The 19,198-nt window shown below is 41.9% G+C and overlaps 1 protein-coding gene across 1 annotated transcript in view; it reads left to right on the top strand.

Annotated features, from left to right (window-relative positions):
* Positions 1–19,198, top strand: part of LOC140732658 (dynein axonemal heavy chain 8-like) — a 952,247-nt gene that overhangs the window by 280,821 nt on the left and 652,228 nt on the right. Inside the window, exons 23-24 of the mRNA XM_073055351.1 lie at positions 7,954–8,054; positions 17,055–17,148. Of these exons, the coding sequence (XP_072911452.1) occupies positions 7,954–8,054; positions 17,055–17,148 (195 nt within the window). The remainder of the gene's footprint in view (positions 1–7,953; positions 8,055–17,054; positions 17,149–19,198) is intronic.

Genomic DNA, 19,198 nt, shown 5'->3' with positions numbered 1-19,198 from the left:
TGAGAGTAGAAGCAACAGGCTTTGGCTCAAAGGAAGCTTCCACTCAGAAGAGGCGTTGGCTCTGTGTAAAGCATCTGTTAAGGTTTCCTTTTTGCTTTTTTCCCCTCTCTTACTGTACCATTTAAATGACTGTGGTGTGCTCTTCGTGCTGGATGTTGGAGAACTGGAAGACCCAGAGTCTTCTGGGGAACTACATCTTCTGTGTGAAGTGTATCCGACTGCAACTCCTTGAAGACCGTGTTAGGGATCTGGAGCAGCAACTGGATGACCTTCAGCTTGTACGGGAGAGTGAGGATATGATTGATCAAAGTTACAGGGAAGTAGTCACCCCAAAGTTGCAGGAGACGAGTAGCTCGGTGACCGTCAGGAGAAATGGAAATAGACAATTGGAGCAGAGCACCCCTGTGGTCATTCCCCTCAAAAACAAGTATACTGCTTTGGATACTTGTATGGGGGATGACCTCCTGGGAGAATGCCACAGCGACCGGGCCACAGGCACTGAGCATGGGTCCATGGTAAAGAAGGGAAAGAGAGAGAAGAAGGGAGCAGTAGTGATAGGGGACTTGATAGTGAGGGGACCAGACAGGAGATTCTGTGGACATTATCAGGACATGCGGATGGTATGTTGTCTCTCAAATGCCAAGGTCAGGGATGTCTCAGATCGCATCCACAACATTTTGGAGAGGGAGCGGGAGTACATATTGGTACCAATGACATAGAAAAGAAAAGCAATGAGGTCCTGAAAAGAGAATTTAGAGAACTAGGTAGAAAGCTGAGAAGCAGGACCTCCCAGGTAGTAATTTCTGGATTGCTGCCTGTGCCAAGCACCAGTGAGGTTAGAAATAGGATTATTTGGCAGATAAATGCGTGGCTAAGTTGCTAGTTCAGGGGGCAGAGCTTCAGGTTCTTGGATAAATGGATATCTTCTGGGGAAGGTATGACCTGTTCAAAAGTGACAGATTGCACCTGAACCCAAGGGGGACCAATATTCTTGTGGGCAGGTTTGTTAGACCTATTGGGAAGGGTTTAAACTAACTTGGCGGGGGGTGGGAACAGAGTGAAGGGACTCAGGAAAGGATGGATGGTAAAAATAGTAAAGATAGCCCGCAGTCAGATTGTCAGGAAGGCAGGCAAGTGATGGTACTTAGTTGTAGCCAACAGGCTGAGTATCAAATCATCAGAGATGCAGAGTCAGAAAGGAAAACAAATAAGATATTCAAGGTGTTGTATCTAAATGCACATAGTATAAGAAATAACATAGATGATCTTGTTGCAATATTACAGATTGCCAGGTATGATTTTGTGGCCATCACTGAAACATGGCTGAAGGATGGTTGTAGTTGGGAACTGAATGTTCAAGGTTACATGTTATATCAGAGGGATAGAAAGGTAGGCAGAGGGGTTGGTGTGGCCCTACCGGTAAAGAATAGCATCAAATCAATAGAAAGATGTGGTATAGGATCTGCCTGACGAACCTACTGGAATTCTTTGAGGAGATTACAGGTAGTATAGATAAAGGGGAAGCAGTAAATGTTGTGTATTTGGGCTTTCAGGAGGCCTTTTACAAGGTGCCACACAAGAGGCTGCTTACCAAGTTAAGAGCCCATGGTATTACAGGACAGTTACTAACATAGTTAGAGCATTGGCTGATTGGTAGGAGGCAATGACTGGGAATAAAAGATTCTTTTCTGGTTGGCTGCCACTGACTAGTGGTGTTCCGCAGGGGTTGGTGTTGGGTCCACTTCTTTTTCTGCCGTATATAAATGATTTAGATGATGGAATAGATGGCTTTGTTGCCAAATTTGCAGATGATACAAAGATTGGTGGAGGGACAGGTAGTGTTGAGGAAACAGGTAGGATGCAGAAGGACTTATTCAGATTCGGAGAATGGGCAAGAAAGTGACAAATGAAATGCAGTGTAGGAAAATACATGGTCATGTACTTTGGTAGTAGAAATAAATGTGTGGACTATTTTCTAAACGGGGAGAAAATCCAGGAATCTGAGATGCAAAGGGACTTGGGAGTCCTTGTGCAGAACACCCATATGGTTAACTTGCAGGTTAAGTCAGCAGTGATGAAGGCAAATGCCATGTTAGCATTAATTTCAAGAGGTCTAGAATACAAGAGCAAGGATGTGATGCTGAGGCTTTATAAGGCACTGGTGAGGCCTCACCTTGAGTATTATGAACAGTTTTGGGCCCCTCATCTGAGAAAAGATGTGCTGGCATTGGAGAGGGTCCAGAGGAGCTTCACAAGGAGGATTCCAGGAATGAAAAGGCAATCATACGAGGAACGTTTGATGGCTCTGGGTCTGTACTCGCTGGAATTCAGAAGGATGGGGGGCTGGGGGGAATCTCATTGAAACCTTTTGAATGTTGAAAGGCCTAGACAGAGTAGATGTGGAAAGGATGTTTCCCATAATGGCAGAGTCTAGGACAAGAGGGCAGAGCCTCAGGATAGAGGGTCGCCCTTTAAAAACAGAGATGCGGAGAAATTTCCTTAGCCAGAGGGTGGTGAATTTGCGGAATTTGTTGTCGCATGCAGCTGTGATGGCCAGGTCATTGGGTGTATTTAAGGCAGAGATTGAGAGGTTCTTGATCGGATATGGCATCAAAGGTCAGGAACTGGGGTTGAGGAGGAGATAGACAGAAATGATCAGCCATGATTGAATGGCAGATTCGATGATCTCGATGACCTAATTCTGCTCCGATCTCTTATAGTCTTATATTATATCTAAAGTTGCAGCCATAGGTACTTCTGTAAGCAATATGTTTTAAAACATTTTTAAAAAATCTATCTTTCTTCAAAGCTGGCAGACTCTGGACTACAGACCACCCAGGTAGGGAGTGCATTTTCCATTTAAGAAAGCGCAACCATTGGACAGGGTTGCACATAAAACTGAAACACAGGGTCCTGAGGCCTCCATTCCCTACTATCCTGCTGGCTAATATGCAATCTCTAAAAAATAAAACTGAATATCTTAGAACAAGATTACAGTACCAGAGGGACATCATGCTGTGTTCTTTGCTTCATAGAGGCATAGCTCATCCCCACCAATCCCGACGCAATTCTTCAGCCCGAAATCTTCATTTTCCACCACATGGACCAGACGGCGGTATCAGGTAAAGGCAGAGGTGGAGGCTTTTGTTTCATGATGAACTGATCGTGGTGTACAGACATGGTGGTTTTGTCTCAGTTCTGCTACCCTGATTTGGAACATCTGGTGGTCAAGTGTCATCCATTCTATCTGCCATGTGAGTTTTCTGCTGTCATCCTGGTTGCCATGTACGTTCCCTCCCTGGCCAATGTCAGGTTGGCCCTTGTGTCACTGAGCACTGTGATCAACCGTCACGAGACAGTGGTCTGTGGTGCCTTCTGATCATTGTGAGGACTTCAACCAGGCCAGCTTGAAGAAGTCTCTAACCAGCTACCACCAACCAGAGGGGCCAACACACTTAGCTGCTGTTACACCACCATCAAGAACACTTACCACTTAGCACTTTGGTAAATTCGATCACCTGGCTGTATTTCTACTTCCATATACAGGCAGAGACTGAGGACCACAGCACTAATGGAGACAACCATGAAAGTATGTTTAAGGGAAGAGAAGGAGCACTTACAGGACTGCTTTGGACTGCTTTGAATTGGTGGACTGGACCATATTCAGGCACTCATCTTCAGATCTGAATCATCTTCGGATCTGAATTTATGTGTCATAGTTGTTACCAACTTAAGACCTGTGTCAATGAGTGTGTGCCTTCAAGAATATACCACACACACACAACCAGAAGCTGTGGATGAACCAGAAGATTCGCAGTCTGCTGAGGGCTAGATGTGTGGAGTTCCAAGACCAGGGATTCAGAATTCTACAAGAAGTCCATGTACAATGAATGGGAGGCTAACTTAAAAGCAAAAAAGCAATTCCAAATGAAGTTATAGGATTGGAATTCTATATGGCGTGAAAGCCAGCTAAAGCAGGGTTTGCAACCATAACTTCCTACAGCAAATAACCTAACGTCGTAAGTGACTGTAATGGTTCACTTTCCAATGAACTGAACACCTTTTATGCATGCTTTGAAAGGGAGAATAAAGCTAGTATGAATCTCTACAGCATCTGAATGCCCTGTTACATCTGTCTCAAAGGCTGACATCAGAACATCTTTCAAGAGGGTGAACACAGGTGTTGGGCCTTGATGGTATACCTGACAGGGCAATGAAAACCTATTGTATTGAACAACTAGAGCTGCTTCATTGACTATCACCCAGTAGCATTCACGTCTACTGAGATTAAGTGCTTTGAAAGGTAGATTTTGGCTAAAATTAACTACTATCTTATCAAGGATTTGGACCCGCTACCACAGTAAATCTGCAGCAGATGCAATCTCACTGGCTATCCACTCAGCCTTGGAATACCTGAACAACATTAGCACCTATGTCAGGCTGCTGATTATTATTGACTCCAGCTCAGCATTCAACACCACAATGTATCTCCCTTTGTAACTGGATCCTTGACCATAGTCAATGTGGATCAGAATTAATATCTCTGGCTTATTGATGATTAACACTTAAGGATGTGTTTTTAGCTCAGTGGTCTAACTTCTTTACACTCATGACTTTATGGTGAGGCACAGCTCAAATGTCATCTATAAATTCACTGATGGCACAACCACTGTTGGCAGAATCTCAGATGATGACAAGGAGGTGTACAGGATCAAGATAGATTCGCTAGTTGAGTTGTGCCACAACCACACTTTCACTCATTGTCAGTAAGACTAAGGGATTGATTGTGGATTTCAAGAAGAGGAAGTCAGGAAAACACACAGCAGTCTCACTGAGGGGTTCAGCTGAAGAAAATAGCAGCTTCAAATTCCTGGGTGTCAATTGCTCTGAAGATCTACTGTATTCTGGGCCCAAAATATTGATGCAACAATGAAGAAGGCAAGCCAGTGGCTACATTTAATTAGGAGTTCAAAAGGTTTGGTATGTCAGCGAAGACTCTAGCAAATTTCTAAAAGTTGTACCGTGGGAGAGCATTCTTACAGGTTGAATCAACATTTTGTATGGAGGAACCAATGAACGGTATCGGAAAAAGGAGCAGAGTGTCGTAAACTTAGCCTGCTTCATCACGGGCAGTAGATTCCCCATCATTGAGGACCTCCTCAAGAAGGTGGCATCCATCATTAAGGATTCTCACCATCCATGATACGCTCTCTTCTCATTATTATCATCAGGAAGGAGGTACAGGAGCTTGATGACATACTCAAAGGTTTAGGAACAGCTTCTTTGCCTCCATTATCAGATTTCTGAAAGGATATATGTTTAAGATGAGAAGATGAAAGTTAAATAGAATGTTGTGGAATAACTATTTTTACACAGAGATTGGTAGGTAGATGCCTGGAACAGACTGCTAAGAGTAGTGCTGGAAGCAGTTGCAATAGTGGCATTTAAGAGACTGTTAGACACATAAATATGGAGAAAATGTAAGGATATGGATCATGTGCAGGAAGTAGACATTTAATTTCAAAGTTCAAAGTAAATTTATTATCAAAATATGTATATGTCACCATGTACAACCCTGAGATTTGTTTTCTTGTGGTCATGCTCAATAATTCAATAACAACAACTGAATAAATGAAGATCACAGCTAACAGGGCAGACAACCAGAGTGCAAAAGACAACAAACTGTGCAAATACAAAAGAAACAAAGAAATAATAATAATAATAAATAATAAGCTATAAATACTGAGTGCATGAGATGAAGAGTCCTTGAGAGAGAGCCCATAGGTTGTGTTTAGTGATGGGCCAAGTGAACCTGAATGAAGTTATCTTCTCTGGTTTAGGAACCTGATGGTTGAGGGGTAATAGTTGTTCCTAAACCAAGTGATGTGAGTCCTGAGACTCCTGTATCATCTTCCTAATGGCAGCAGGGAGAAGAGAGCATGACCTAAATTATTGGAGTCCCCAATAATAGATGCTGCTTTCTTGCAACAATGCTCCATGTAGATATGCTCAGTGGTGAGGAGAGTTTTATCTGTGGTTGACTGGGCTGTTTCCACTACGTTTTGTAGGTTTTTCCATTCAAGGGCATTAGTGTTTCCATACCAGGCTGTGATGCAGCCAGATAATATACTCTCCACCACACATCTATGGAATTTTGTCCAAATTCTGGATGACATGCCAAATCTTCAAAATTCCTAAGGAAGTAGAGGTGCTGTTGTGCTTTTTTAGTAATTTCACATATGGGCTGGGCTCGGGACAGGTCCTCTAAAATGATAACACTGAGGAATTTAAAATTGCTGATGTTCTCCATCAGTGTAAAGTGAGTAGTGCAGGGGACGAAGTATACAGCATGTGGAGAAATTTTTTTTGCCAATCCGAACTGACTGGGATGTGCACGTGAGGAAACTGAGGATCCAATTGCACAAGGATGTATTGAAGCCAAAGTCTTTAAGCTTATTGTTTCGTTTTGAGGGGATGATAGTATTGAATGCTAAGCTGTAGTTGATAAAGAGCATCCATGCTTGGCACTCTTGGCAAAATTTCTACGAAGGATTTTGATATTTGAGACAGATGCTTCCCAGAATAACTGATGCCAAGATGAAGGAAAGCATTTTTGCTGGTGGGGCAGTAGACCCATACTCAGTCCCCCACAGTAAAGTCCTGTCCCTGGCTGCAGACAACTTAACCCTGTTTATGGCGACTGCTAGCTGTGCTTTGGTTCTGCTGAGCCACATTGTGAACAGCCCAGAGGCACCCCCTGAGGTGCTGCAGGTACTCCAATGCAGCCTCTCCAGGAATTTCTGGCCTGCAAGGAAGCCCAAACACCAGATCCACCAGCATGTGCGACTCCTGTCTGAACATGAGCACAGCTGATATACACCTGGTAATCTCCTGAACTGCTGTCGGGTATGCCCACAATACTAGGGCTATGTGGTGATCCTAATCACCCGGTGCTGGCTGATGAGGATGGCAAGCTGCATAGCCAGGGTGCAGTTAAAACGTTCCACATCACTTTACAGGTGAAGGAGGGTGGTCTGTGTTTTGGTGTTTCCCAGCTGCCTGCAGACCTCGCTAAACACCTGCACCTCAAAGTTACATCACACACCTCCTGTGTGACTCATTGAGAGTATAGGGCTTTAGTCTGTGAATCCAGAAAGGAGGCCCCAGCCCACTTCGGCTGCTGCCTCATGCTCAGCCATCCCCTCACCCGGGCCAGCACGGGATCGCTCTCCTGCTGTCTGCACAGCTGCTGGTGTTCAATGGTGGGTAAGTCTACCTTGCTGCTGGCTCCAATCTGAAAAATTGCTTCTTCCGCTTGCCCCTGGCTCCACTCCTCAAGGATGCAACAGTAAGGGACACTCAGTGGCTTCACGGGGACAGTGAATGAGGGTGTCAGCATTGCCGTGGTACTGTACCTCAAAATTGTAGTCCTGGAGAGCCTCCAGCCACCGCACCAGCTGCCCCCAGGACCGCAGCAACTCAACAGCCAGGTCCACAAAGCAGGAACTGTTGGCTGGAATGGTGGAGGGTCTGGACTACGGCCAGGTACTCATAGCAAGTGACACCATAGTTCTGTTCAGGGAAGCTCAGGGTGTGGCTGAAATATGCCACAAAGTGTTCTCCTCGGTCCTCCTCCTGTGACAGCACTGCACCTAGCCCCTGTTGCTGGTGCCTTTGTCAACAATGAAGGGTCGTGCTGAATCTGGGTATGCCAGCACTGGGCTAGGTGAGCGCAAATCAGAACTAGTCAAAAGTGGCAGCGCATTTTAAAACCAGAGAAGTAAGTAGTGTTGGTCACTATGAATGCTGGGGTGAGCTGTTGACCACACTCCTGGAGCACCACAGCATTGATCAAAATTGATAAATATATATTTAGTCATATAATACTATTAATCAAGAGATGGATTTTCATCTTTTAGGACTGTTTTTATTTACCTGTTTTATGTGATCCAGGATGTGAAGGAGTTCTATGCATATTTTACCCATCATCTAGTTGATGCTTTAGTGAAATCTACATCTCTGACATTGGACACTCTGAAAAGAAGAATCCTCCTGTAAGTATTGCTTTTGCTGCACTTCTCTTTACCAATATTAATAAATAACCTGAAAAAAGGTTGAAAATCCAGAATAGAAACTGAAGATATTCTATTCTTTGTGTAAACTGTAAAACATCATGTTTAATCAGAAGAAACTTATGTCTATTCCATGTGTTGCAAGGTGGCCAGACGTTCTTGATCAAAGCTGATCTGACCATTTTTAAAATTTTAAAACAGTCAGTCTTCCGCACATAATGCTAAGTAATAATATTTTGATGTGAAAACAACAAATTTGCAATCTGCCTTTTGGGGAAGTTGCCATGAATGACACAATTGCAAACATATAGTGTATTTCTAACCCTTGTGATGTAACATACAGCCAAGGTAATGGTTTTAAATTGTCACATTTTCAGTGTAGGAACATGTTGCAATCAGTGTAGTTGTACTACATGCAGGTTGAATGACAAAGGCAAAAATCTACACTGTATTAAGTATAAGACTCAGCTGAAGCTGATTGGGCTGTACTTGGAGTATTGTGTCAAGTCCTGGTTTCCACATTATGGAAAGGATTTGGAGTCTTTGGAAGGGGCACAGAAGAGGTTTACCTGGATACTGACAGGAGACAAGCAGATACTGGAATCTGGAGCAGTACACAAAAATGTTGGAGGAACTCAGCAGGTTAGGCAGCATCTCTTAAGAGAAATGGACAGTCAACATTTTACACAAAGGCCCTTCACCTGGACTGTCCAGTATGCTGCATTCATATGAGGTGAACTAGATGAGGTTGGACAAACTTTGGGATGTTTTCTCTGGAGCACTGAAGGCTGAGAAGAGAGTTGATAGATGTTTATAATAATTTGAGAGGCACAGATAGCATAGACAGAAGCTTTTACCCAGGAGAGAAATTTTAGGTACCAGAGGATATGCCTTAAAGCTGAGATGGTAAAAGATAAAGGGGATGTTGTGCATTAGCTATTTTGACACAGAAAGTGGTTGATAGGTGCCTGGAACAGACTGCTTAGTGTAGTGCTGGAAGCAGATACAATAGTGACATTTAATAGGCTGTTAGAAACATGAATTATGCAGGACTATTGAATAGTTTCCATTGCAATAAGATGGACTTTACTTAACACTTTCCCTTGTTTTGGCCTTGCAAATTATTGTCTGCTTGCACTACACTAACTCTATAAATGTAACTCTTTATCCTAGATTATCTTATTGTTTTCCCTACTTGAATGATAGACAGTCAGACAGACTTTATTGCTCCCGAGGGAAATTGGGTTTTGTTACAGTCACACCAACCAAGAATAGTGTAGAAATATAGCAATATAAAACCATAAATAATTAAATAATAATAAGTCAATTATTCCAAGTGGAAATAAGTCCAGGACCAGCCTATTGGCTCAGGGTGTCTGACACTCCGAGGGAGGAGTTGTAAAGTCTGATGGCCACAGGCAGAAATGACTTCCTATGACGCTCAGTGTTGCATCTCGGTGGAATGAGTCTCTGGCTGAATGTACTCCTGAGCCCAACCAGTACATTATTGCATGGATGGGAGACATTGTCCAAGATGGCATGCAACTTGGAAAGCATCCTCTTTTCAGACACCACTGTCAGAGAGTCCAGTTCCACCCCCACAACATCACTGGCCTTATTAATGAGTTTGTTGATTCTGTTGGTGTCTGCTACCCTCAGCCTGCTACCCCAGCACACAACAGCAAACATGATAGCACTGGCCACCACAGACTCATAGAACATCCTCAGCATCATCCGGCAGATGTTAAAGGACCTCAGTCTCCTCAGGAAGTAGAGACAGCTCTGACCCTTCTTGTAGACAGCCTCAGTGTTCTTTGACCAGTCCAGTTTATTGTCAATTTGTATCCCCAGGTATTTGTAATCCTCCACCATATCTACACTGACCCCTTGGATAGAAACAGGGGTCACTGGTGCCTTAGCCCTCCTCAGGTCCACCACCAGCTCCTTAGTCTTTTTCACATTAAGCTGCAGATGATTCTGCTCACACCATGTGACAAAGTTTCCCACTGTAGCCCTGTACTCCACCTCATCTCCCTTGCTGATGCATCCAACTATGGCAGAGTTATCAGAAAACTTCTGAAGATGGCAAGACTCTGTGCAGTAGTTGAAGTCCGAGGTGTAGATGGTGAAGAGAAAGGGAGACAGGACAGGACAGGAATGTACTATTGTAATGAAATGGATTGTATGAATAGCATGCAAAACAAAATTGTTCCGTGTACCTTGGTACATGTGACAATAATGTACCAATTTCAACATTTTACAACCCTTGCTTATCATGTTAAATGCAAACAAGATTTTGTTGGGAGAAATTAAACCAATATGTTGGCCAAAGCCTACAGTATGCTGGGAAGTATTTAATGTGGAACTAAGTGCTGTGATAGAACTACATTATAATGAATAGAAACATACATGAAATCAAGACAGTAATGCAACTAGGAAATATTAATGTTTAACATATCTTCCATGACATAAATAGAATATTAAGGTTATTTTTCCAGTTATAGATTTCTAGTTCTGACCATGTGGATTTCTGCCAATACATGCTGAATGGTGGCTTATTTTGATGCATATCAGTAAATAAAGCAGATGTGGGGCATTGCTGCAGGATTAAGCTACTTGGAAAAATGATATTGTCTGGAGAGATCATTGCAAGATTGAAATCATATTGCAGAGTAAAGTAACAGAGTGAAAGATTCATATGACATGCCATAAAACAGGCCATTGTATGTGCACTAAAGAATGGGTGCCTGAGTAGTGGATAGATAGATGGATGAATAGATTGATGGTACAAAACATAAATAGGGAGAGAGTGTTTATGGGTTCATGGACTACTCATAAATCTGACAGTGGAGGGAAGAAGCTGATCATAAAAAGTTGAGTGTAGGTCATCAGGCTCCTGTCCTCCTCCCCAGTTGTATTATTGAGCAGAAGTTATGTCCTTCCTGGTGAGAGTCTTTAATGAAGGACGCCATCTTACTGAAACATAACCTTTTGAAGCTAATCCTCAATGGTGATGAGGGATGTAACTGTGATGGAGCTGTCAGAATCTACATCCCTTGGCAATCTCTTTCTATCCTACATCTTGGAGCCTCCATACCAGGCAGTGATGCAACTACTCAGAATGATCTTTTCATCACACATGCGTTGAAATTTGCTTGAGCCTTTGGTGACATACCAAATCTCTTCAAACTCCAAATGAAGTATAGTCACTTTTGTGTCTTTTCATGATTGTAAAAAAGTGTTGGGCTCAGGATAAATCCTCTGAAAGGTTGATACAAAGTAACTGGAAGCTGCCTGCAGTTTCAACCGCTGAACCTTCAATGAAGACTGGGGTGTATTATCCCAGCTTCCTCTTCCTAAAGTCCACAATCAATTCCTTGGTCTTACTGATGTTGAGGACAAGGATTTAACCAACTGATCTATCTCTCTCCTATATACTTCCTCATTGGGCTCTGAGGTTTTGTCAACAGTGGTGCCATGGGTGAATTTATAGATGGTGTTTGAGGTGTGCCAAGCCAAACAGTAGAGTCTTGAGTGTATGCAGAATAGAGCAGTAGGCTAAGCACCCATCCTTGAGCTGCGCCTGTTTGATTATCAGTGAAGAGACGATGTTATTATATGCATAGACTGTGGTCTCTTGTTGAGGTAGTCAAGGATTCCGTTAAAGAGTTGGTTCAAAGGTCCACGTTTTAAGGTTGTCAATTAGGAGTGATAGGATGATATTGTTGAACATGATTTTAACTGATGAATAGCAGTATTATGAATGTATTGCTGTAGTCCTGGTGCTCCAAAGCTGAATGAAGAGCCAGTGAGATTGCATCTGAAGTATACCTTTGTGGTGGTAGGTTAATTGCACTGATGCATGTTCTTGGTCAGGCAGGATTTAATTCTAGCTGTGGCTGACCCTTCAAAGCACTTCATCATAATAGATGTGAGGACAACCAGGAGATAATCATTGAGGTAAATCATCTTGCATTTTTTGGGCATCAGTGTGATTGTTACCCTCTTGAAGCAGGTGTAAAAATCCTACTGCAGCATTAAGAAGTTGAAGATGTCTGTGAATTCTCCAGCCAGTTAGACAGTACTGGTTTTCAGTACCCTGCCAGGGTACACTGTTGTGGCAGATGCCTTGTGATGGTTCATCCTCTTGAAGGAGCTTTGACATAAGCCTCCAAAGTAGAGATCACAGGGTCACAAGATGCTGAAGGGATTTGTACAGGTTTTTTTTTCATTCAATGCATAAAATACATTGATCTTATTTAATTTCACAGCATCATTTATGCTGTTAGGTTTTGTTTTAGAGGAACTAATAACATGCAAACCCTGCCACAGTTGTTGTGCTTCAAATTGTATCTCTAGCTTGACACAGAATTGCCTTTTCCCTCTCATTATTGCATTCTGTAGATTGTACTTGGACATTTTGCAGGGTTCTGAATTGCTGGTCCCAAATACCACAGATCTAGCCCTCCACAGAATGTTGATCTTCTGGTTCATCCAGGGCTTTTAGTTTAGGTATGTTCAGTATGCTCTTGAATGCACATGCTTATCTACACAAGTGTTAATTAAGTCAGTAATGATTATGGCATACACATTTAGATCTGAAGATGAATCCCTGAATATAGTACAGTCTGAAGATCCAAGGCAGTTCTGTAAACGCTCCTCTGCTTTCCTTGATAATACTTTCACAATCCTCACAACTGATAAGTTGTCCTTAGCCTCTGCCTATGTGCTGTGATAAGAAGTACAGCCAGGTGATCAAATTGCCCAAGTGTGGGCATTGAATGACAAGGTAAGTGTTCTTGACAGTGGTGTAACAGTGAACAAGTGTGCTGGCTCCTCTGATTTCCCAAGTGAAATGCTGGAAAGAAATGATATAGTGGTGGTTTGTCAGAGACTTCCTCAAGCTGGCCTGGTTGAAGTCTCCCACAATGATTGGGAAGGCATCAAGGTTTGCTGACTAGTGACTGTTGATCTGTAGATGTTGGAAGAAATTACAGGTATTTATAGAACTGGAAGTTGTTTCCCTTAGCTGGGGCATCCAGTTTAAAGGAAATAATCTTGGCATATAGGGTGAGACATTAAGTGTGGACTTGAGAAGAAATTTGTTTCATCAAAGGTAGGGGATGAACTTGTGGAAATATCTCACAAAAGAAGACGAAGTTGGTAAATATATTTAAGAAGGATATAGATCAATTTATACAGATAGAAAGTGTAGAGAAAGAGTAGGAGTTAAGATACAGGATTCTTCAAGATTTTATTGAATGGTAGAGCAGGTTGAAAAGGTAAGGAGTCTGCTTCATTTTTCTTTGTTTATGTTTCTAAGGTTAAGAAGTGACTAAACTAAATACTTAAGAGCATCAGAAGTCTGGTAGGGACAGTTTGTTCCATCTGGTGAGAAGGTCACTAACCATAGGCCATAAAGTTATAATTGTTTGATGGATGGATAGATAGATAGATAGATAGATAGATAGATAGATAGATAGATAGATAGATACTTTATTGATCTCAAAGAAATTATAGCATTAAAATAACATTACAAGTGCACAGATATACAAATGTAAAAAATATTAGAAGTAAGAAAGAATAAAAAATAAGTTACCTCAAACAGTCTAACAGGAGGGGTCATATTTCCACAGCTATAGATTGACTCATTGTAGAGCCTAATGGTCAAAGGTAAGAATTACCTCACATAGTGCTCTTTGGAACAGCACAGTTGTCTTAGTCTATTACTAAAAGTGCTCTTCTGTTCAGCCAAGGTGGCATGCAGAGGGTGAGAAACTTCTCCAGAATTGCCAGGATTTTCTTTAGCATCCTTACTTCAGTGGTTGATAAGTTGATGGAGAAGATCCTGAGAGGCAGGATTTATGAACATTTGGAGAGGCGTAATATGATTAGGAACAGTCAGCATGGCTTTGTCAAAGGCAGGTCATGCCTTACGAACCTGATTGAATTTTTTGAGCATGTGACTAAACACATTGATGAAGGTAGAGCAGTAGATGTGTATATAGATTTCAGCAAGGCATTTGACAAGGTACACCATGCAAGACTTATTGAGAAAGTAAGGAGGCATGGGATCCAAGGGAACATTGCTTTGTGGATCCAGAACTGACTTGCCCATAGAACGCAAAGAGTGGTTGTAGATGGGTCATATTCTGCATGAAGGTTGGTGATCAGTGGTGCACCTCAGAGATCTGTTCTGAGAGCCCTACTCTTCATGATTTTTATAAATGACCTGGATGAGGAAGGGGAGGAATGGGTTAGATAACACAAAATTTGTGGGTGTTGTGGATAGTGTGGAGGGCTGTCAGAGGTTACAGCGGTACATCGATAGGATGCAAAATTGGGCTGAGAAGTGGCAGATGGAGTTCAACCCAACTAAGTGCGAGGTGGTTCATTTTGGTAGATCAAATATGATGGCAGAATATAGTATTAATGATAAGACTCTTGGCAGTGTGGAGGATTAGCGAGATCTTGGGGTCCAAGTCCATTGGACACTCAAAGCTGCTGTGCAGGTTGACTCTGTGGTTAAGAAAGCATAGGGTGCATTGGCCTTCATCATTAGGAGCCAAGAGGTAATGTTGCAGCTATATAGGACCCTGGTCAGACCCCACTTAGAGTACTGTGCTCAGTTCTCACCACCTCACTACAGGAAGGATGTGGAAAACATAGAAAGGGTGCAGAGGAGATTTACAAGGATGTTGCCTGGATTGGGCAGCATGCCTTATGAGAATAGGTTGAGTGAACTCAGCCTTTTTTCTTTGGAGCAATGGGGGATGAGGGGTGACCTGATAGAGGTGTATAAGATGATGAGAGGCATTTATTGTGTGGATAGTCAGAGGCTTTTTCCCAGCGCTGAGATGGCTAGCACGAGAGCACACAGTTTTAAGGTGCTTGGAAGTAGGTACAGAGGAGCTGTCAGGGTAAATTTTTTACGCAGGGTGGTGAGTGCGTAGAATGGGCAGCCAGCAATGGTGGTGGATGTGGATACAATAGGGTCTTTTAAGAGGCTCCTGGACAGGTACATGGAGCTAAGAAAAATAAATGGCTATGGGTAACCCTAGGTAATTTCTAAGGTAAGGACATGTTTGGCAGAGCTTTGTGGGCCGAAGGGCCTGTATTGTGCTGTGTGTTTTCTATGTTTCTATCCTTTGGTCTACCACAGCCTCCAGTGTGTCCAGTTTGAATCCTATAACCTAGCTGTCAATCTAACCAGTTTATTGAGCCTGTTAGTATCATCTATGTTGATGCCATTGCCATTGCCTCAGCACACCACTGCACAGAAGATTGTACTGGTGACAGTAACTAGTAGAACATGTGAAGGAGAGGCCTGCATACGCCAAAGGACCTCAGTCTCATTAGGAAGTAGAGACGACTCTGGCCCTTCTTGAACACATCCTCTGTGTTGGTACTCCACTCAAATCTGTCATCCAGTGCACCACCAGGTACTTGAAGGTCCTCAGCACAACCATGTCCTCACCATCAGCATCAACAGGGAGTAATGCCGGCTTAGTCTTCCTAAAGTCCACTACCATCTCCTTTATATGTTGAGATGATTCAGCATGCAGCATTGGAGAAAGTCCTCCACCAGGGTCCTCCCATCCTCCCTTTATACACCCAACTATTGTTGAGTCTTCAGAGAATTTCTGCAGATGATGTGACTCAGTGTTCTATCTAAAGTCCAAGGTCTACAGGCAATACAGGAAGAGAGCCAATACCATCCCCTGTGGGGCTTATAGCCATGTCTGATACATAGCTCTGAAGCCACACAAACTGTGGTCTGCCAGTCAGATAGTCCATTATCCAGGATACAATGGAAGTGCCAATCTGCATTGAACAGAGATTTTCTCTTAGCAATGAAGCCTGTATGGCATGATCCTCAAAGTGCTGTGCTGCTTAGCCAAATGGGAGTAGGCTCTGTTCAGCAGGTAGATGACATCATTGACTTCAGTGTGCTCCTGGTAGGCAAACTGCAGGGGATCGAGGCTGATCTGACCAGGGGTCTGAAGTAAGCCAGTACCAGCCTCTCTAGGGACTTCATGATGTGTGCGTTGAGGGTCAGGGCAAAAGATCTAGAGAGGCGATGACAAGAAATATTTTTGGCTACAAACTTGTTAATGAAATAACATTGTAATTTCATTCCCAAGTAATGGTGATTCTGAGATACTTAAGACTGAGCAATTTTCTTGAAAATGGGAAAGATCTGAAAGACAGAACAAAACACAATGGTTAATTCAAACAAAAAGCATCATACAATGTTTTTGCAATTCAAGGACCAACTTGTTTCCTTCTGAATTGTATGATTCTATGAATATTCTATAATTCCTTTTAAGTGTATAAAGATGAAATTTATTGGTTAGAACATGCCTAATAACAATCAAAATTTTATGTTAGGTTTGAAAGTGGTTAACTACAAATAGCTGACAAAAAATATAAGATAAGAAATTACACATCAGTTTATACTTCACTACTAGAAAGGTAAAATCAATAATAATTAACAAAAGCGCACTAATCTTATGTTTATCAAAGCAGATATTGAAATACTCAAACACAAAGCTCAAGTCCAAGACAAGTTCGTATTTTTATAGTTTTCCCAAAAATGCATTGTTTGCTCTCTCTTTGTACTCACTATCTTCCCTCTCCACTCTCTATCCTGATGCAGTGTTTCAACCCAGAATGTCAACCATCTCTGTTCCTCACTGATTTTATTTGACTGAGGTCCTCTAATTCTTGTCAGTCAAAGACGTCGGTTAAAGTTTTTCTTTAAAATCTTATCCCATTGCTGTTTTGTCATTTTTGATCCGCTTCCTCAAAAGTAGCAATGGTATTATTGAAAATCCAACTGTATGCATTTTCTTAGTGGAAGTGTAATTTCTGGAAAACAATTTTGAGAAAACATCACATTAATAAAGATGTTGTTGCTTGTCACATTCCTTTATTCCTTTTCATTGTTTAATTTACGTGTATGTGTTTTATTTGATTCAGTGCATCAAACAGAAGAGAATATGGCTTCACAAATAACATTGATGATTTTCATCCCTTTCTGAAATCTGAAGTGCATTTGGCAATTCCAAATGTGGTACGTTAATGCTGCAATATATTTTGACATATTGAAGATTTTAGAGTACAATCACAGTTAAATTTATTTTTATCAATTTTGAAATCTATATATTAATAACCTGTACATTACACAGTGAAGAGGTTAGAATCATTAAGTTGCCTTCCTCAAAGGGGCACTCTAATATAGAACACAAAATTCAGATCAGCATAGGAAAGGATAGCATCAGTTTATGGGAATTTACCTTTTCAATGATTAGGGATAATTTCATCGTAATTAGGGGTACATATCAAGTTTAAACTTCTCTATTTAGTGCCTTACTAATGTACATGTAGACAACATCCACTGCCCTACCCACATCAATCACCCTTGTCACCTCCTCAAAAATCCAATCAAGTTTGTAAAACATGATCTACCCTACACAAAGCCATTCTAACTCCCTAATCAGGTTATGTCTTTCCAAATGTACTTAAATCCTATCCCCAAGAATCCTTTCCATTATCTTCCCTACTACCGATGTGAGCCTTTCAAACCTGTAATTTCCTGGATTAGCACTATTTCCCTTCTTGAACAAAGGAAACTACAGTCCTTCAGGACCTTGCCTGTTGCTAGTGAGGAGACAAAGATGTTCAACAAGGCCCCAGCAACCTCCTCTCTTGCTTCTTTCAATAACCTGGGATATATCCCATCAGGCTTAGGACCTTTCTACATTAACAGATCCAGATCCACCCCCTTATTGATCTCAATGTGCCCTCACACATTAGCATGTCCCTCACTGCTCTCATCATCCTCCTTCTCCTTGGTCCTGCTGAAGGGTTCCGGCCTGATATGTCAACTGTGCTCTTTACTATAGATGCTGCCTGGCCTGCTGAGTTCCTCCAGCATATTGAGTGTGTTGCTCTGATTTCCAGCACCTGCAGATTTTCTCTTGTTAATGACATTAAGTATACTTTATGTACCTCATCCATATCCTCTGACTCCAAGCATATATTTCCTCCATCCTGGACTGGTCCTATGCTCTCCCTTGGTACAAGGCATGGAAATGGGCTTGTTCTATTTGACTTTGTACCTTTTTACCTTTTAAGGTTGTTAATATATCTGCCTCTATTACATCCTCTGACAGCTCATTCCATAGCAGCATTAAGTTAGCGACTCAGTCTCATAAAAAGCAGACAAAAATGGTAAAGAAACAGCAAGGTTGCTGTCTGATGTGCCAGATGCATGGGAAGGAACAGAAACAATAAGTCACTGGTGAAGTTGCATTTCAAATATTGTGTTCAGTTTCAGTCAGCCTGTTATAGAAAAGATGTGATTAAACTGAAAAGAATACAGAGAGATTTATGAGGATGTTGCCAGTACTAGAAGACCTGAATTATAAGGAGAGGTTGCTACAGCCATTACTGCTCTACTGTCATCCCTGCTAGTGTCCCCTTCCAATCAATTTTGGTTAGCTCCTCTCTCCTAATGGTTTCTTTACCTTAAGCTCTCAAATAAATTTTGTTTCATTGCAGAATAGCTGATCACCTAGTGGGCTCAACCATGAGCTGCTCTAAAAAGTCATTTTGTAAACATTCTACAAATTCCTCCTCTCAGGATCCAGCACCAACCTGATTTTCCCAGTCTACCTACATATTCAAATTCCCTATGGCTATGGTAAAATTGCCATTTGATATGCACATTCTAACTCCTATTGTAATTTGTAGCCTACATCTTTACTGCTATTCTGAGGTCTGTATATAACTCTCATCAGGGTATTTTACCCTTCCAATTTTTTAGCTCCACCCACAATGATTCTATACCTTCCAATCTTATGCCAGCTCATTCTAAGGATTTAATTTCAATTTTACCAACAGAGGTTCATCACTCCCTCTGTCTACTTGCCTGGCCTTCTGACAGATTTTGCATCAGTGATGCCCACAGTGTCATGCATTTTATTTTATTTATTTATTGAGATACAGTATGGAATAGGCCCTTTTGGTCGTTTGAGTTGCACCACACAAGTTCATCTACCTTATTTTGTATTCAGCGTGCATTCCAATATAACATCTTCAGTCCGGTATTCATGACCCTT

This window comes from Hemitrygon akajei, chromosome 9 (assembly GCF_048418815.1).
Source record: "Hemitrygon akajei chromosome 9, sHemAka1.3, whole genome shotgun sequence".
Taxonomy (NCBI): Eukaryota; Metazoa; Chordata; class Chondrichthyes; order Myliobatiformes; family Dasyatidae; genus Hemitrygon; species Hemitrygon akajei.
Note: the sequence above shows the minus strand (reverse complement) of the source record. Positions and strands in the feature narration are given on the sequence as shown.